General features: G+C 43.2%; 1 protein-coding gene across 1 annotated transcript; it reads left to right on the top strand.

Moving 5' to 3' along the window:
* Positions 1 to 604: 604 nt before the first annotated feature.
* WDR18 (WD repeat domain 18) lies at positions 605 to 19,236 on the top strand. Its single transcript, XM_044284216.1, has 10 exons — positions 605 to 837; positions 917 to 1,027; positions 2,039 to 2,172; positions 13,679 to 13,820; positions 14,737 to 14,880; positions 14,969 to 15,027; positions 16,318 to 16,442; positions 16,525 to 16,691; positions 16,937 to 17,005; positions 17,495 to 19,236. The coding sequence occupies exons 1-10, from the start codon at positions 628 to 630 to the stop codon at positions 17,618 to 17,620; spliced, it is 1,287 nt and encodes a 428-aa protein (XP_044140151.1). The 5' UTR covers positions 605 to 627; the 3' UTR covers positions 17,621 to 19,236.
* Positions 19,237 to 19,610: the final 374 nt, after the last annotated feature.

The following is a 19,610-nucleotide window of genomic DNA, read 5'->3' as shown; positions in this document are numbered from 1 at the left end:
CCAAAGAGGATCCAGAAATAGCTGCTGCTGGGGAAAAGTATGGCTGCCCTCATCTAGATTCAGGCTCCATTTTTTTTAGGTTTGGCTGGAGAACCTCTTTAAAGGGGTTTTCAGGGATCTTAATATTGCTGTGGTATTTAGCTCTGTTGGGGTGGTATGGTATGGTACTGCTGGCCTTTTGTTCCATCAATTTGGACCCAACCACAAAACAGGGGCACTTTCCGTTCCCAGTCCGCCCCTGCCAATAGGATAACATGAGTCTTTACGTATTTTCTGGCGGATTTTTACACCAAGTGGGGACCTAGTCTTATACATTAGTAAATCTGCTATTGTAAGGCTAGGAGGGAGATGAAGAAGCGCACACACAGGAGCACAGTAACCAATTAGGTCGTAGCTGTAAATGTTCCTAAACAGTAAATGTAGCGGCCCCTACTACATTCACATGTCTATTTCCAGGGCCCGGCCATTGATTCTCGGGGCCCTGCCTCAGGACAACTAATCCATAAACATGGCCTCCAGCCAGTAACCTCACACACAGTGAACTGACGGTGGAAGCAGCGCGCAGTCACGTGACGCCTAGCGCGCCTGTTGCGAGCAGGGAACACGTGACCCTTCGCCCTGGCTAACATGGCGGCGCCCCTGGAGCTCGTGTTGAGCACCGATGCAGCGGGACAGGTTGCTAATTGTTCGGCATGGGATCCACAAACGGGAGCGGTTCTGCTCAGCTATCGTGGGGGAAACAGCTCACCGCGAGGCCTGGTGATGCTTGGGGGTCAGTATCTCCTCGGAGGACAACTGGGGAAGAACTACATCAATGTATGGGAGCTACAAAGAAAGGTAGGTGCTCTGCTAGTACCCGGATTGTATAACGGCTGTGGTGAATGAGGTTCAACCCCTGGTTCTTGTTATCCCATAGGATCAGCTGCAGCAGAAGATAGTTTGTTCTGCACCGGTCACTTGTTTAGCAGCATCTCCTAATGGATTGTACCTGGCAGCAGGCATTGCAGACAGTATTTACCTGTGGGAGGTAAGTGACAAGTCCTGTATGCAAGCGTTGTGCCAGCCTGCCTCCCCCAGCACAGCAGACACCAGATTCATCAACCATTATGCTGACAACCATACCAGGCTGGACCTGGTATCTCCCTCTTTACCGTGTGCTCCGTCCATCTCCGAAGCCTACCCACACTGCCAGACACTTCCGTTTTGTCCTCATTCATTGTCAATGAGGAAAAAACTGAAGGGAAAGGAGTGCACCATAATGCATTCCGTTCTGTTTCATTGCGTTCCGTTGACACACGCACAAGCTCTGTAAGCAGCGTTTCAGAGTGCGTCCTGGGATGCGGAGCAAGACAGATCCGTCATGACTCGCAATGTAAGTCAATGGTGACAGATCCGTTTTCTCTGATACAAAAGAGATAATGGCAATTTTAGAGATAATACAACCGGATCTGTTGCTAACGGATGCAGACGGTTTTATTATCATGACTGAAGCGTTTTTGCTGATCCATGACTGATCCAGCAAAAACGCAGAAGTGAAAATAGCCTTACAAAGATCACAGCATCACTGTGCTCCTTTGCAAGATAATGAAAGGTGAATGGGTTCATGTTGTGACCCACAAGTTGTCACATTTCAAACCTACTGAATTTGTTTGAACTGACATCCCGGTTGTGGCAATGTGCAGGTCATAGCGTGACACCGTACAACTTTCATTATATTTAACATCATGATGTTTGGCTGTTCAACATGTATCGTGGCGAAGGCTGCAGGTGCAGTGACTAGTTCTTATCGATTAAAAACGATCACTTATTAGGCATGACTGTAAAAACCTAATTGCATGCAGATGACCGAGTAAGCTGTGCCATACACAGATCTTAAGTTGTAGTTCTATTTCTTTACTTTATAAGATGAGTGACAGCGATTGTACTCGTGCATTACATCAGATGAACTTGACCATCCGTATTCCATGTCCTAAGACACTTGCAGGAAATTCCCTAGTCTGTGTATTAAACTAGTTTTTCTCCATCCTACGTTTCTCAGGTTTGCACAGGGCATTTGCTTGCTATTCTTAATAGTCACTACCAGGATGTCACTTGCCTCACCTTCACAGATGACAGCAGCCATTTCCTGTCTGGAGCCAAGGATAGTCTTGCTCTTGTGTGGAACCTTTTCAGGTCTGTACTTATTGAAGCTCAGCTTTTAGCTACTGTAGGCTTTTTACAATAATTATTGAGACATGGGAACAGAAGCAGTATTATCTTTCTATACATCTGCATGCTATCTCATTGTGTGGACAGCATGGAGAGGGGCAGTTCGCTCCCTTGCATCTCTTCAGAATGCCTACCTTTCTTGATTTCTGTAAAAGTTGACCCTGACCCTGCACCCGTTACGGCACGTTTCCCGAGTCCTTAAGGACCCATGACGTACCAGTACATCATAACTTTAAAACTAGATTGCGGCGCGGTGGGGGTTAATAGGAACAGGATGTCCGCTGAAATCATTCAGCGGGCATCCTGTGACAACGCCGTGAGGGGGCATCGCGCTGCCTTCCGGTGATGAGCCTGTGAGATCCAGCCTCCTGGATCTCACAGGCTGGAAGCTGTATGAGTAATACACACAGTATTACTCATACAGCCAATTCATTCCAATACAGAAGTATTGGAATGCATTGTAAAGGATTAGACCCCCAAAAGTGCAAGTCCCAAATAGTGAAAAAAAGTTGAAAAAATAAAGTTTCAAGTAAAAATAAACAAACGTCATTTTCCCCAAATAAAGTTAAAAAAAAAAAAATGGTAAAAAATAGGGGGGAAAAAAAAGTATACATATTAGGTATCGCCACGTCCCTATCGACCGGCTCTATAAACATATCACATGACCTTACCCCTCAGATGAACACCATAAAAAATAAAAACTGTGCTAAATAAACCATTTTTTTTGTCACCTTACGTCACAAAAAGTACAACAGCAAGCGATCAAAAAGGCGTTTGCCCACCAAAATAGTACCAATCATCCCGCAAAAAATGAGCCCCTACCTGAGACGATCACCCCAAAAAAAAACTGGCTCAGAATATGGAGACACTAAAACATCTATTTTTGTTTTAAAAAAAGCTGTTATTGTGTAAAACTTGCATACATAAAAAAAGTATACATATTAGGTATCGCAACGTCCGTAATAACTTGCTCTATAAAAATATCACATGACCTAACCCCTCAGGTGAATACCGTAAAAAAATAAAAGGTGTAAAAAAAAAGAAGCAATTTTTTTGGTCACCTTACATCACAAAAAGTATAATAGCAAGCGATCAAAAAGTCACACGCACCCCAAAATAGTACCAATAAAACAGTCATCTCATCCCGCAAAAATAATACCCTACCCAAGGTAATCGCCCAAAAACTGAAAAAATTATGTCTCTCAGTCTATGGAAACACTAAAACATGATTTATTTTTTATTTATTTTTGTTTAAAAAAAGAAATCATTGTGTAAAACTTACATAAAAAATAAAAATAAAAGTATACATATTAGGTATCGCCGCATCCGTGACAACCTGGTCTATAAAAAATATCACATGACCTAACCCCTCAGATGAACACCGTAAAAAATTTAAAATAAAAACTGTGCTAAATAAACAATTTTATGTCACCTTACATCACAAAAAGTGTAATAGCAAGCGATCAAAAAGTCACACGCACCCCAAAATAGTGCTAATAAAACTGTCATCTCATCCCGCAAAAACCTGTCAGATGAATGTTGTAAATAACAAAAAATAAAAACTGGGCCAAAACAGCAACAAACAATTTCTTGTTACCTTGCCTCACAAAAAGTGTAATATAGAGCAACCAAAATTCATATGTAACCTAAACTAGTACCAACAATACTGCCACCCTATCCCATAGTTTCTAAAATGGGGTCACTTTTTTGGAGTTTCTACTCTAGGGGTGCATCAGGTAAGCTTCAAATGGGACATGGTGTCAAAAGAACCAGTCCAGCAAAACCTTCCTTCCAAAAACCGTATGGCATTCCTTTCCTTCTGCGCCCTGCCATGTGCCCGTACAGCGGTTTACGACCACATATGGGGTTTTTCTGTAAACTACAGAATCAGGGCCATTAAGTTTGGTTTGGCTGTTAACCCTTGCTTTGTAACTGGAAAAAAATGATTAAAATGGAAACTGCCAAAGTGAAATTTTGAATTTGTATCTCTATTTTCCATTAATTCTTGTGGAACACCTAAAGGGTTAACAAAGTTTGTAAAATCGGTTTTGAATACCTTGAGGGGTGTAGTTTCTAGAATGGGGTCATTTTTGGGTCGTTTCTATTATGTAAGCCTCGCAAAGTGACTTCAGACCTGAACTGGTCCCTTTAAAATTGGGTTTTTGAAAATTTCTGAAAAATTTCAAGATTTGCTTCTAAACTTCTAAGCCTTGTAACATCCCCAAAAAATAAAATATCATTCCCAAAATGATCCAAACATGTAGACATATGGGAAATGTAAAGTAATAACTATTTTTGGAGGTATTACTATGTATTATAGGAGTAGAGAAATTGAAATCTCAGAATGGCCTGGATAAGGCAAAGCGTTTTAAAGTTATCAGCACTTAAAGTGACACTGGTCAGATTTGCAAAAAATGGCCAAGTCCTTAAGGTGAAATAGGGCTGAGTCCTTAAGGGGTTAAGTCATACACAAACAGTCCACACACCCTAAATACATGCTGCCACCTTACGTCATTACGGTAGAGTACAACCAGCCACCCACCCCTTTCAGGCATCACTCTTCAAAAATCTGCCTGTTATTAATGCTACAAGCGTAATAGGAGATAAATGAAAACAGCGGCACTCACCCGTGTGCTTCAAAAACCTTCGGTAGCTTTATTCATTCCAGGATTACATCAGGCAGGGGGCGGATGTACACAGGCACGCATTGATCAGCGGCGGCCGTTTCGCGCTAACTGCGCTTCTTCTGTTCTATCCGTTTGAAATCTGCTCCTGACAAGTTTGTCCTTAATGGTGTGACTCCTTCTAAAGGAAATGAGGGGTCTCTGTCCTGTCAATTCTTTTAGAGTTGCGTCCCTCCTCAAAACATCCCAGTTCTTAAAAATGACTGATCGAATACGGTCAGCCATGGGGCTGTATTTGAAGGAGAACGCAAATCTGGTGCCACCAATATGGTCGCTACCACTATCCAATTTCTGGTTATTTTTGTTTTTACTAAGGAGACTATTTTGTGAGAAATTTCTCTCCACTCTCTCCATATCCCTACTAAGTACTTCTTCGGGGTAACCCCTCATTACTAAGCGCTGTTTTAACTCATCTGCTTGTCTGTGGTAACCGCTGTCTCTGCTGTTAATGCGTCTTAGTCTGATAAATTGTCCGTATGGTACGGCTTTTTTGACGCTCCGTGGATGGAAGCTGTTTGGGACTTTCTCTTTGGGGCTCGAGCACACTGTGGATTGCCGGCAGAGAAACACACAGGATAGATTGTTGCAACACTTGAATGAACATGGCTACAGAGGCATCCAGTCAGTCTCTATTGGAAGGCAGAGAAGGGGCGGAGGATTTCTTTACACAGTGCAACGTTAAAGATACCATGCAAAATCTAAGCACTCGGGCACTCGAGTTTAAAATAGCACAACTAGCAGAGAAAGAGATACGTCTCTTCTGGACGGTGAAGTCACTGAAGTCCTACAAGGAAAGTGGCAGAGTGCCTAGGGGTCTAAGAGTGTATAAAGTTCCTGCACAGTATGAACAAGATGATGTTTTTTTAAAGGAGTGGCAATCCCTACATATGAGTTTTTCCCTACAAATATTAGAAATGGTATTAAAGAGAGATATCAAAGAATATGACATCATTAAAAGTGAACTTGATAAAGCGCGGACAGAATTAGAATCCAGGCTATCTGAGAATCTCCTGGAGACCTTTGACAAAAAGTTGAACAAAAAGTTGACTGTCACGCAAGCCGAAGTCAAGGAAAGAAAAAGGGATAAATTCGTGAGGGATAAACAGGATTATGAGTCCGGCACAATTTTCAACTGGAATATTGGGAAAAGATCCAATAGAAAACAACAAAAGAAAAAGACCTATCGTCGCCAGAATAATGATTATTGGACAACCGATTCTGATTCCAGCGTCTCAGATGACCCGGGTCACACGTCAACAGATCTGACAAGGGAGTCGTGCGACCCTTTAGGAAAAGGATCAGAAGAGGAGGGAGGAAGACCAACAAAGGTGACAGGAGTCAGGAAATCAGGAAGAGAGAGGAAACAAGTCTCTTGGAGGAAATAAACGCCCCCTTACCCTCTGATGAAAATCTAGTAATTAACCTGACTGACCACGTATTACCTCCAGGATGTCTGGAAGTTCTCAATAAGGGACTGGGGTACAGTCTAACCGAAGAATTTGATTCAACAACCTTTGAAGTGGATTTATTTAAAGCTACCCGAAAATTGTACCTGCACAAGCTGTTTAGGGACACTCCACAGAAATTATCCACTACCCAAGGAGAGATACCACTTCAGCCAGATCCCATGGCCTTCCAAATATGTAATAAATTCAATGTAGATGAACGGGCCTGTCTGGAGTTCCTTACTGGAATGGATATTACTGATAGATCTCCAACTGATGTTCCAATGGATCCATTTGTTGGTGGAGTCAAATCCACCTTTTGTCCCCCTATGTCCGCCGGGAGTAGCATTGATATCTTCCAGTATCAAGTTATGAGAGATATAAAAGCAGTGATGTATCCCACTGCCCAACTTAACATTACTACAGAGGAGCAGAAGGCCTTGCAGTGGCTACGTTCCCAGGAGGATATAATGGTGAAACCGGCGGACAAAGGGGGAAATGTCGTCCTCATGTCTAAAGAATTTTATGTCAGTGAGGCCATGAGACAACTGGGCGACACCAGTATTTATGAGAGGATACGGGGGGACCCCCTACCCGATACCCAGCGGTTGCTGTCATCACTCGTTAGGAAATACGTGGAGGTGGGTTTTCTACCCAGAAATATGCTGGACAAGCTTGTTCCACCATCCCCAGTCAAACCATCTTTGTACTTTCTCCCAAAGGTCCATAAGTCACTGAGCCACCCCCCGGGGCGTCCCATCGTCGCGGGGATTGGCTCAGTGACTGAACCTTTATCCAAGTATGTGGACTGGCTCTTGAGACCAATACTCAGCAGTGCACCTGCTTATCTCAGGGACACCAATGATTTTTTATTGGCCCTGAAAGAAATCCATTGGCAGAAAGGATACCAATTGGTATCACTCGATGTGGAAAGCCTCTACACCCGCATCCCCCATGATGCCGGTGTGGAGGCGGTCCTTGACATCGTGTTGAACCTAGGTAAAAATCCCGTGTATTGTGATTTTGTTGGAGAGTCATTGAAGTTTATCTTAACCAACAATGTATTCCAATTTGGTAGTGATTGGTATAGGCAAAAGCTGGGTACGGCTATGGGGACCCCCGTATCCTGCACTTTTGCAAATATGTACCTTGCCAGACTAGAGGACAGATATGTGTACTCTATGAACAACCCTTTTCTTTTAAAAATGAAAACATACCTACGTTTCGTAGATGATGTGTTTATGGTCTGGGAAGGTACAGAAAAAGAGTGCAGTGAGTTTGTTGACTATTTAAACAATAACGACATGGGTATGACTTTCACCCTTAATTTTGGGGGGGAACAGGTTGGAATTTCTGGACGTAGCTGTCGTGGTGGAAGGCGATGAGTTGGTCATGGAGGGGTTTCGCAAACCCACGGCGACCAACTCCTTGCTCCACCACGACAGCTTCCATCCACGGAGCGTCAAAAAAGCCGTACCATACGGACAATTTATCAGACTAAGACGCATTAACAGCAGAGACAGCGGTTACCACAGACAAGCAGATGAGTTAAAACAGCGCTTAGTAATGAGGGGTTACCCCGAAGAAGTACTTAGTAGGGATATGGAGAGAGTGGAGAGAAATTTCTCACAAAATAGTCTCCTTAGTAAAAACAAAAATAACCAGAAATTGGATAGTGGTAGCGACCATATTGGTGGCACCAGATTTGCGTTCTACTTCAAATACAGCCCCATGGCTGACCGTATTCGATCAGTCATTTTTAAGAACTGGGATGTTTTGAGGAGGGACGCAACTCTAAAAGAATTGACAGGACAGAGACCCCTCATTTCCTTTAGAAGGAGTCACACCATTAAGGACAAACTTGTCAGGAGCAGATTTCAAACGGATAGTAGTAAAAATTGGCTCAAACGCAACCTTCCAAAGGGCAACTATAGATGTGGAAACTGTTCACTGTGCACTAATAATTCGCAGAAAAAGAGTATTGAATTTGCTGGCATTAAACACACAGTCAATACCTTTATTAACTGCCGGAGTACTTTTTTAGTATATCTATTATTGTGCACATGTGGACGTTTCTACATTGGAAAAACTATCAGATGCCTTTTTGAACGTGTGCGGGAACATTTTAATTCTATTAAGACAGGGAAAGGTTGTCCGAGATTCATAGAGCACATGAGAACCGCACATAATGGTGACACCGATTGCATCTCATTCTCTGGCCTCGAAATTGTGTCCACTCCTCTGCAGGGGGGAGACAGACACCGTCTCCTCCTGCAGAGAGAGGCTAGGTGGATAATACGCACCCAGGCCCTGGGAGAACTCGGGCTCAACGATAGAAATGATCTCAGCCCATTCTTGTAGTGCTTTGTAGTGTAATATTACACTAATATTTGCCGCTTGATTTGTATACTCATTGTAATTACTGCATGGATCTTTGTTTTTCTATGTGCGGTTTGTATATCACCTTGTTTATGCAGGTGCTGCCTGATTCGTCAGTCTTTGTGATGACGGGCTGCGCCGGCTTTTAAAAGGAGTGGTGTAAGAGGCACGCATTGACGCACAGCCAGAAGAAGCGCAGTTAGCGCGAAACGGCCGCCGCTGATCAATGCGTGCCTGTGTACATCCGCCCCCTGCCTGATGTAATCCTGGAATGAATAAAGCTACCGAAGGTTTTTGAAGCACACGGGTGAGTGCCGCTGTTTTCATTTATCTCCTATTACGCTCACACTGAACTTTACCTGTGCAGCTGAGCACCACCGATCGTGTGCCGTCCTCTCCAGCCGTCAGAAGCATATGATCCTTTTGTATGCAGCCGGGATAGTGGTGCCGCCCCCCACCTCACTCGTTACATTAATGCTACAAGGACTGAAAATTATTGGGTTATCCGCAACCCCGTGTAGCCGCCATATCCAACATCACGTGCTGTACATTGGACACGTGAACCCAGCCAGGTGTTAGTACCCGCATCACATGCATGAGTTTGAATCTCTAGCAAGCCCCTTGGTCAGAGAATTGGACTCTGGATTGCACCACAGGATGTAATCTCAGGCTGGGATCACGTGCCCAGTGTATGGCACTTAGGATAAAGAAAACTGCAGCACTCCTTGTCTTTCATTTATTCACCAAGTTAAGTGCTGGTGAATTAACGGGAGTCTTTCATCTAAAATCGCCATTATAGAACACTAACATCAGGATCTCTATTACATTCCCCGTATTAGAATGCTACCTTCCATATTGCTGTCCATCTCCAATTTTCTCAGAAAAACACTTTTATTCAATATGTTAATTAGCTTCTGAAGGTGCCCAGGGGCGGCGTTCATGCGGCGGTTACCCACGACCCTCGGAGCTTTTCATACGAAACCCCCTACCCCAGTGATGGCGAACCTATGGCACTGGTGCCAGAGGTGGCACTCAGAGTGCCCTCTGTGGGCACCTGTCCCCTGGAAAAAGTCTATGGTGGACCAACATGCCTTGGACTTTTCCTGCCATTCATCAGCCCCAGGACAGACTATGAACGGCACAGGCGCGCACTGAATGTAGGCAGGGTGTTATAGCTACATGATAAAGTGGAAGATATACAACATTGGTATTCAGGTTATTGTTGTGTTGGCACTTGGTGATAAATAAGTGGGTTTTGGGTTGCAGTTTGGGCACTCAGCCTCTAAAAGGTTCACCATCACTGCCCTACCCTTTCATCCCTCTGGCCCGCCCTAGGTTCTTCTGATTACGCCCTCTTCTTAGTGAGAAATCCAGCGCCGCTCAACAGATTCACCGCGCCTGCGCACTTCAGTCCCCATTATGGGCAGAGGCACAAGAGCGTTTAATGCGCATGTGCCAGCCTGTACATCCCGATCTAGCCGGCCTTTTGCCTCTGCCCATAATGGGGAATAAAGTGCGCAGGCGAAGCTCAAGTTTAAAAGGCCCTTTACCTGCTTCAGTTGTTGTTTCCTGTCCTCGGGATTGCGTGGAAGCCGCTCCTGTGGTGTCAGTAGTCCCAAGTTACTACTGCATGGCCTGTTACTATTGCCCCATCCTGGGAGGGCCGGTGCAGAGGACGGGTACCAAAGGGGTCTGAAGCCTCTATCCTCGTCCTTAGGCATAAGCCCTTCAGTGAAGGCAGCCCTGGGCATCTGTTCCCCCGCATCATCTCACGGCGGGGAACGAGGGATCGAGCGCATGTGCAAATAGGCTGGAACTCTAGGGCCTCTGTTCGTCACTTCCGCCAGCGCATGACGTCAGAGGCCTGGCGGATATCAGGGGAGATGTCGGCAGGAAGGAGCGCTGCAGTACTAGCGTCTTCCTGACACGTGCAGCATGTCTGCTCCACTGGATGTGCCAGATATGTCCCGCAAGCCTGAGGGTACATCTGCCGCCCAGAGCCCGGTTAGCCTCCTTTCCCATTCTGAAACAGGCCTCAAATTTTTTGTCTGGTGAAGCTCTCAGCTAGATCCTCTGCCCTTTCAAATGCCACACATTGAGCCATATGGCTCAGGTCTTGGTCTGGGGATGCCAGTTCTAAGAGTCGTCTATGCTCCATCCTGTGTGAAGAGGCTAAGCTTTTTGGCTCTGTCCTAGATGATATATACTGGATAAGGCATCAGACAAGAAAAAAGGTTTCCTGTCAGATTCTAAATTTTACCAACAAAGACAGTCATTTTGTAATTAAAGGAGACCTAGACCTGACCAGAAGAGAAAAGAGAGCTTAGGAAAGTGGCAGCTCTCTAGAGGGAAGGGAAGAGGATTGCTGTTTATCCCATAAACCTCTGCAAAACCCTCGCAATGACGCCAGGTCTCCGGTGGGAGGCAGACTAACAGGCCCTTCCCTTCGGGTTGTCATCAGCTCCCAGGGTTTTTTCAAAAATTATGGCAGAAGTAATGAGCTCTTTTCATCTTCAGGGAATACTAATTGTCCCTCTGAAGTCTCCTCCAAGCTCGTTTACGGGTTGTGAAAGAAAATTACTGGAACTAGGCTGTTTGATAAACGAAGAGAAGTCAGACCTAGTTCCCAGTCAACAAAAGATATTTTTGGGAGTCATGCTAGATTCCCATAATCTTATGTCCTTCCTCCCGCATGAAAAACAAATTGCGCTCGCTCGCTCTCTCGCTCGCTATTCTGCAAGTCCAGAATAGTGTCCATCGGAGATATCATGACGCTGTTAGGCTATTTAACTTCCACAATCCCTGCAGTCAGGGATACTACTGGTGTTTCTCCTTAAATCCTGGGATGGCAATCGGGACACTTTAGACAAAAGAATAAAAGTCCCTCTAAGAGGGTGGAAAATAAAGAAAAATCTTCAAAAAGATGTTTTCTGGCGACATACAAATCAGATTGTTATTACTACCGATGCCAGATGTTGGAGGCCACACCCAAGATAAAGCAGTACAGGGTGTTTGGAGTCAAAATAATGGCAGCAGCATCTTCAAATTTAAATGAGCTCATGGCGGTATACAAAGTACTACTTTCTCTACAGTTAACTGTAAGATTTCAACATGTAAAAGTTCTGTCCAACAATGCCACTACCATGACTTATCTAAACCGGCAAGGGGAAACAAAAAGCAAGGCACTGCAAGATCTTGCAAGAAGGATTTTTTGCTGGTCCGAAAAGAACCTAAAAACCCTGACAGTAGTTCAACTAAGAGGCAAAGGAAACGCAGTAGCAGACTATCTCAGCAGGAAAAGTCTGAAAGAGTAAAACAGTCTCTCCTTTGGTGGAAAAAGACCCAGAAATGTTTAAAAAAAAATATCAGAAAAGTGGGAAACCCCGATCATAGACCTTTTCAAGGATTAAAAAAACAGGTCGAGGAATTTGGTTCCCTCTCAGTTTGGGATCAGCCTCTGATAGTAGATGCTCCGTCTACCCCATGGCCAAAGGGTCTTCTTTACGCTTTTCTGCCTTTTTAGTCTAATTCCGAGGGTATTGATGAAAGCAATGGAGGAAAAGGTGCAGTTGATACTGATCACCCCCTTCTGTCTGAAAAGGTCCTGGTTTCCTGTCCTGTTCGATCAGGCGGCGGGGGAATACTGGTCCCTTCCATCCTATCCAGGTCTACTGCGTCAGGGCCCAGTGTTCCATCCAAGTGTATACCAGTTGCACCTAACAGCCTGGAAACTGAACAAGTTCTACTAAAACTAAAGGGTCTGTCCGAACAGGTAATCTCCACTCTTTTATATAGTAAAAAGAATACAACTTCCAAAATCTATTAAGAACATGGAAAACATTCTTAAGATTTATGGGGATAGATGGAATCTCAGTCAAGATCCCGATGTTCCCCCCTTATATTGGGTTTTCTTCAGTCCGGTTTAGATAAGGGTCTCAGACCATGCACCCTTTAAAGTGCAGATTTCGGCACTAAACAATTTTTTTTAGAAATAAAGCTGGCAGATCTAACTCTGATAAAGAGATTTCTAAAAGGTGCAACAAAAAAAATCCTGTTTGTTCATTGCACTATTCCACCTTGGGATGTGAACCTAGTGCTGGAAGTTCTGATGGATGTGCCCTTTGAACCCTTACAGACTATCCAGCTAAAACTTAAAAAACACCTTTTGTATTGGCAATTACATAAGCCAGAAGGGTGGGGGGAGATGCAAGCCTTTTACTGTAAGGCACCTTACATCAGTGTTGGAGTACAGTATTATTCTCGGACATACCCCTATGTTTCTACCTAAGGTGGTTTCCAAATTCCATTGTCAGCAGGGGGTATCCTTTCCAACTTTTTGCCCAAATCCTTCTTCAAAAATTTGAGGAAACCCAACGTGGGCGAACCCAAACCCTACACTATAAGTTTGATGTACTCCATAACTATGATTTATCTTTTGGCAGAAAAGTATTATCTGCAGTAGTCCCACCCAAAAATACTTTTGCTCCTCGGTTACTCCTCCTGAGAGTACCATTGTGAAGGAGCCGGGGAAAAGGGTTAATTACTCTTACCGGCAATTGGATTTTCCAATAGCCTCCACAACGGCTCTGGAGTTTCCCAACCCTTATTATTAATGTATGTTATGTTATATTGTTAAATATTCAATACACTTTTTGCTCTACCTGTCATTAACTGAAGCAGGTAAAGGGAGGGGGCCTTTTAAACTTGAGATTCTACAATGTGTCCTGGCGAGGCAGGGACACCCTCCTGAGAGTGCCATTGTGGAGGCTATTGAAAAATCCAATTACCGGTAAGAGTAATCAACCCTTTTTCGGCCCGATCAGTGGTCCATCCTGAAAAATGCATGTGTGAAATGAGCTTCTGACTCTAATTGGACTGTACGCAGGATGTTGCGTACACAGATAGTACATGGACTGAAAATACTTTGGTGTAAACGAAGCCTAAAAAGTCTCTTTCCATCAGTATTTTGCAGGCTGACGGATCTCGAGGCCCTGAAGCACGTCACATGTGGACCCAACATTCACTTCCTATCACTGATATTCATTGTGGCACTGGAGGGCCCCAGTCCCGAGCAGTGACTTCTTCCTTGGACCAGACAGTTAAGGTAATTAAACCATGTAAATCAAGTGTTTGTGTATAAGAGTGGTTGTCCGAGATAATTAAAAAAAATCCTGGACATCCCCCTACAATTAGATAAAATAAAAACACATCATATGCTCACCCCTTACTTTAATGCTATTCTCTGCGACGCTCCGCAAGTACACCCACTGCTGTTTGTCTTCAAACAGCAGCGTTGATGTTTCTGCATATGGCATGTGACTGCTGCAGCCAATCGCTGTCCTCACTGCCAAATCCAGGCACCTCACTACATGAAGGAGGAGGGTTTTTTGATTATCTCTGACCCCTTTAAGTTACTGGAGAAATATTCCAGTTTAGGGGAAAATGTTATATATATCTATATTCTTGTGTTACCATTGTGATTCTGAGGTCCTATTCCCATATTTTGAATTAGCATGTCTTCCAGCAATATCTAAACTTCCTTTCGCCCTGTGCTGTCACGTTATACATGCAGACGTATCTGTTGAAAACATGTTATAGAGCATTAGTAGCTGAGCAGATTCATATATAGTTTAGTGGGAATATTCAGTATAATTTGTCATTTATTGATCTAAATGTCTTCTCATTCTGAGCTTGGGAGTCCAGTGGGTGGTCCTATGCAATGATTGTGCATTGATAGCTGTCGATCACTGGGTAGGACCACCCACTGGACTCCCAAGCTCAGAATGAGAAGATCAATAAATGACAAATTTTACTGAATCTTCTCACAAAACTATATATCAATTTGCTCAGCTACTCCTGTTGTATAGTGTGCTACTTGCAGATGAGACTGCATGTACTGCGTGACCGGTTCCCACTGTAAGTCATTTCAGATAAGTTCTGCACTAATTTTCACTGTTGCTGGCAGCATTGTCTCTATTTAGTTCATTATTGTTATAAACATATATATATTTTTTTTGTAGCTTTGGGATATTGCATCTGGTGAACTTCTGGTCTCTGTCCTCTTCGATGTTCGAATCATGTCAGTAACATTTGACCCAGCTGAATATCACTTATTCTGTGGTGGAAGTGATGGCTCCATATTCCAGGTGGACCTGTGTGAATGGGTAAGAGTTTAATACTGGAACATGTCCACACGTGAACTTGAGTCTTTTTAGATTCCTAAAATCTATTTCTGTCTTTAAATCTTTTCAGCCTGTGCAGCGAGACAAAACATTTAATGCAGACCAGGAGAAGGTATTTAAAGGACACAGGTAAAATGGCCGCCTTGCTTTGTGTCTCAGATTTGAGATCACTTTGAAATCTACAGTTTATTACCTGCTGTTCAGCTTTCGCCTCTGCAGCATATTTTTGTGAGCTTCATTTCTCCTTATTTTAAAGGAAGTCTCATGTATTTTAGTTTTATGAAAGGGAACCAGTCATCAGTTTTTAGACAAAGGTTCTGCCGCTCTTCCGGTCCACGTATGCTTCTTTCTTCTCAGTATTACAAAGAGAAGTTTTAAAATGTTGCTTGCTGTATGTACATGAGGCCTGAACTGATTGCTGGCTGTACACTTGGCTTGGACCTCTTGTGTCATCCACAGTCTTCTCCAGAATCAGGACAGACACATGCACAGAAGGGAATTGAAGTCTTTCCATAACTAGTTACCAATTGCGCAAGTGTCAGTCCTGATATCGAGAAGACTGGATGACTCGGAAAGCATCATCCACATCAATCTGGGAAATATGAGTTGGCTTAGGGATGAATACACTGTAAAATTCAGAGTATATGTCTAGAAGACATATCAGGCCACTTGTACATACAATTCAGGACATGTTAAAGTACAGGCCTACATTTAGACAAAGGTCTGTATGTGACCTTGAACACGGAAGGACCTCAATAAGTGGGTAAAAACGGATAACCTGTTGCCTTTAATTAGATATAAGGCTATATGTGCATTGGTGGCATCACACATTTGATGGGAAAATTAGCAATAGGTCAGTGGGTTCCTCAGGTGACTGGTATCAGTCATGCCACAAAGACACAGATGTAAACTGAGCCTTAGTTGTAGATCTTTATTTTTAATGACATCCCTGAGAGCACTATATATGTGCACCATGTGAGGGCACAGTTCCTTTATGTATAGACAATGCAGCATATTGGGGACTTACTTTAAAGGGGGTTATCGGACACTAACAAATGCCCCCCCCCCCCTTCATAAGCTGGGCCCCTCACACTGATTCTACTTACCGCCATGTGCAGATAAAAGCATCCGTGTCGGGAAGGGGAACAGCCAACGGCAGACAGGGACGAGCCTCCCTAGCAGTACGGGTGGCACTAGGGAGGCTTGTCCCTGTCTGCCACCTGCCATTAAAACCAATAAAAAAAAAAATTCCTTTTTATATTTACATAGCTAAAGAGAGAAGATGCCTAGCAGTATTTTGATTTGTAGATTCCTACTCTAGCTGTAGCCTGAGAATAAGAGCAGCATTGCCAGATAAAAGATTCTTTTTTTGTTATTATATGGTACCTAACTAGATTATGGTACCTTCTTTGACTTTAGAGACCAGGTAACATGTCTTTCCGTATCATTGGATGGGAGTATGCTAGTCTCAGGATCTCATGATGAGACGGTGTGTGTTTGGGACATCCAAAGCAAGCAGTGCCTACGTACAGTAAACCATAGAGGTACAGACACTTTATTTTACAGTGTACTATCTCTGCATTTATACCATATGTTACTCAACATTTATGACACATATATTTCCAGGTCCAGTGACCAACGCCTTCATCATACCTGCACCAGGAAACATGTTACGGGCAGACAGTAAACCAAGCTTTCCCCTTCCTCGCTTTAGTAAACACTTTCAGGGTGCTGAAGGCTGCGATGATCCGGAGAGTGAGGGCATCATATTGCGGCTTGGGAAACAGCAACAAGTAGGTTACATTATATGACATACTGTATGATAAGAAGTGCTTATATTTCTAGTCACATTGTTTTGCTTATCAGAACTTAGAATTATATGGAATAGTGTTTTAACACTGGACCCTTTATGATTAATTAATTGATAATAATTTGGCAGAATGTAACATTTAGTTGAATTTTACATCATTCAGATTTTTTACTGTTGCTGCTTGTCTTATTGCATTTTATATATATAATTTTTTTTATTTTTTTTTAGGGAGCAGAGGACACTTACTTGCAGCGTGCAGAACAGTTGCACCTCTTGTTAGGTGAAACTGAAGGCAAGGTGAGTGCTGGATTCCTTAAAGAGGTATTCCCATCACATACAATGGGGGCATATCGCTAGGATATGCCCCCATTGTCTGAACGGAGTGGGGACAGCTGTGGCTGGAGGTCCCTGGATTTCCTGGGGTCTGTCCACCACCAAGCGCTGCTCCCATAGAAGTGAACGCAGCCGCCCTCCATTCATTTCCATGGGGCCTCTGAAAATAGCCGAGCGCTGGCTCGGCTATTTCCGTCTGCCCCATACAAATGAATTGGAGCAGGGGCCGCGTATGCGCAGTGCGCCCTTCGTTCATTTCCCCGCTTCGTTCTCATTGTAGGTGCGGGTCCCAGAGGTGGGACCCGCACCTGTCAGACAATGGGGGTATATCCTAGCAACTTGTCCACATTGTATGTGATGGTAAAACCCCTTTAAATCTATACATGAAATGTATACTTTGTCATGTGTTTGCATGATCATTCTACTGATTTTATTTATTTATTTTTCTCCCAGAACCTCTCTAGCGTTGTGGAACAGCTTCGCTCTCGGACATCAGAACTTGAGGATGAGCTGAATATGGTGCGGAAGATCAACAAAGATCTATTTGACTTCTCAGCTAACATCATCACAAAAACCTGACATGTTCAACGGAATGTACTAAACAAAGACATTTATCATTATTTTAGAACCAGGACTTTTCTACATAGATATTAGTCGTCATTCTTTCACCCCACCCCTCCTAGGAGTACTATGGTTAGGCAGCAAGGCACTTGTATAAACCACTGTGGATTTTCCTACATACAGTATCTTCTTTAGGAGGTGCAAAAGCACAAGACCTAACCTTCTTTTAGTAGTATTCATTCCTATAGTCATTTTTCTTTTTTATTATCACTTTGCCACATTTTTATTTGGGAATTGTTGCCATAACTGAATTTTCCTTGTTCTGTATTCAGAGTATTGCTAGGTGGCGTCACATGTTAAAGTTTCTCCTACAGATAGGCAGAGCTAAAGGGCTAATGTGTTATATATATATATATATATATATATCACTTAATGTCTAATATTTGGAAAAATATTCAACTGCAACAATGTCTTGATTTATCAAAAGCCTCGTCATGGAGCACAGGGATGAACTTGTAAAGAAGAGGATCAGTGGGTTGGTTACTAAAAGAAAGATATTATAATATATACACACACACACACACACACACACACACACACACATATATATACTTCTGATGTCCTACTGATGTTTCGATTGCTGATATCACAGGGCAGAAGTGCTCATATGAGCTTATAACCCTTTCATTGCCGCTCAACTCTGCAGAGAGTGTGGAGTATTGATTTGAAACAATACATTGTAAGTAGGCCTGTCCCCTGCATAGTTCTGAAGCATACGTTTTGTGAGTGGAGGTAATATTTATGAATTTGTAATCATTGCTATTTTTTAGAACCCACCCTTTTTTTTTTTTTTTAAATGAGATTCCACTATATGTACACTCCATATTTTTTTTTTGTAAATTAAAGGGTCAGCCTTTACTCCAAGCACAGAAGGTGCCGTAGCACTTCATTCAGCTATCATTGGCTCTACTTTGGCAGATCCATGGAAAGTATATGGGATGCATAATCCACATGCTGCAATAGCAGAGTAGAGCTGATGAAAGCTGAGCACTCTGAGAAGTGCTGCTGCACCTTCCATGCTCTTAGTAAAGGTTTAAAGGGGTATAACTATTAGATCAGGGTCTGCTGCAACCCCCACCAATCACAAGATATGGGCCCCGTACCTCCTGCAGTTCCCCAGAAATGAACGGAGCAGCTGGTCACACATGCGCATGACTGCACCATTCTTTTCAATGGGGGATAACTTTAAACCACCAAAATACTCCTTTAAGTATCTATTAAGGGTCTGTATATAACCACGAGTAGACAAGCCCGTTAGAGAGAAAAGGTGTCTGTTTTCCTTTGAAGAGATCGGCTCCCTTTTTGGCAAAAAATTTATGGGCCAAAAAATGCAGATGTGTAAATGTACTTTTTAGACACCACTAAATCATTGTTAAGGTCCATACAAACTAATTCTACAGCATACTGAACCTCAAATGACACACCGATAAAAGACCCTGCTCTGTGATCTTTTGCATTAGGGTAGTACATGGTATAGTAGGAATGTCTGAAAATCATTTCAGATACAATATACTGTGTGTAAAAAAATGCATTTTTATGTCTACTTATTATTGTCTAATAAACTTTATAGTGGATTTCGGCAATATTTAAATTACTTCAGCATTAAACAATTTACATAACTATGCTATAGTCACATGATTTTTTTATTTTTTCTATTCTTTTTACAAAAAAAGCCTGTACTTGTGCCTACAGATCAGCTTGGTTTAGGACCTCATGTTTGTTATGTACTGTATAATAAAGGGGTTATTCCACCCTTACAAGTCCTGTCTTCTCCCCCCCCCCCCCCCCCCCCATGACAGGGCCCCTCATACTGGTCATACTTACCCTGCTCCCAACACCCGTGTCGCTTCTGATCCTCGCCGCTGCATCGGAGATCCATATTGATCAGAGAAACCAATGCGAGGCAACACTCATAGTCAAGAAACAGGCTGAGGTCAGGGTAGACAGC

Source organism: Bufo gargarizans, chromosome 1 (genome assembly GCF_014858855.1).
Source record: "Bufo gargarizans isolate SCDJY-AF-19 chromosome 1, ASM1485885v1, whole genome shotgun sequence".
NCBI lineage: Eukaryota > Metazoa > Chordata > Amphibia > Anura > Bufonidae > Bufo > Bufo gargarizans.
Note: the sequence above shows the minus strand (reverse complement) of the source record. Positions and strands in the feature narration are given on the sequence as shown.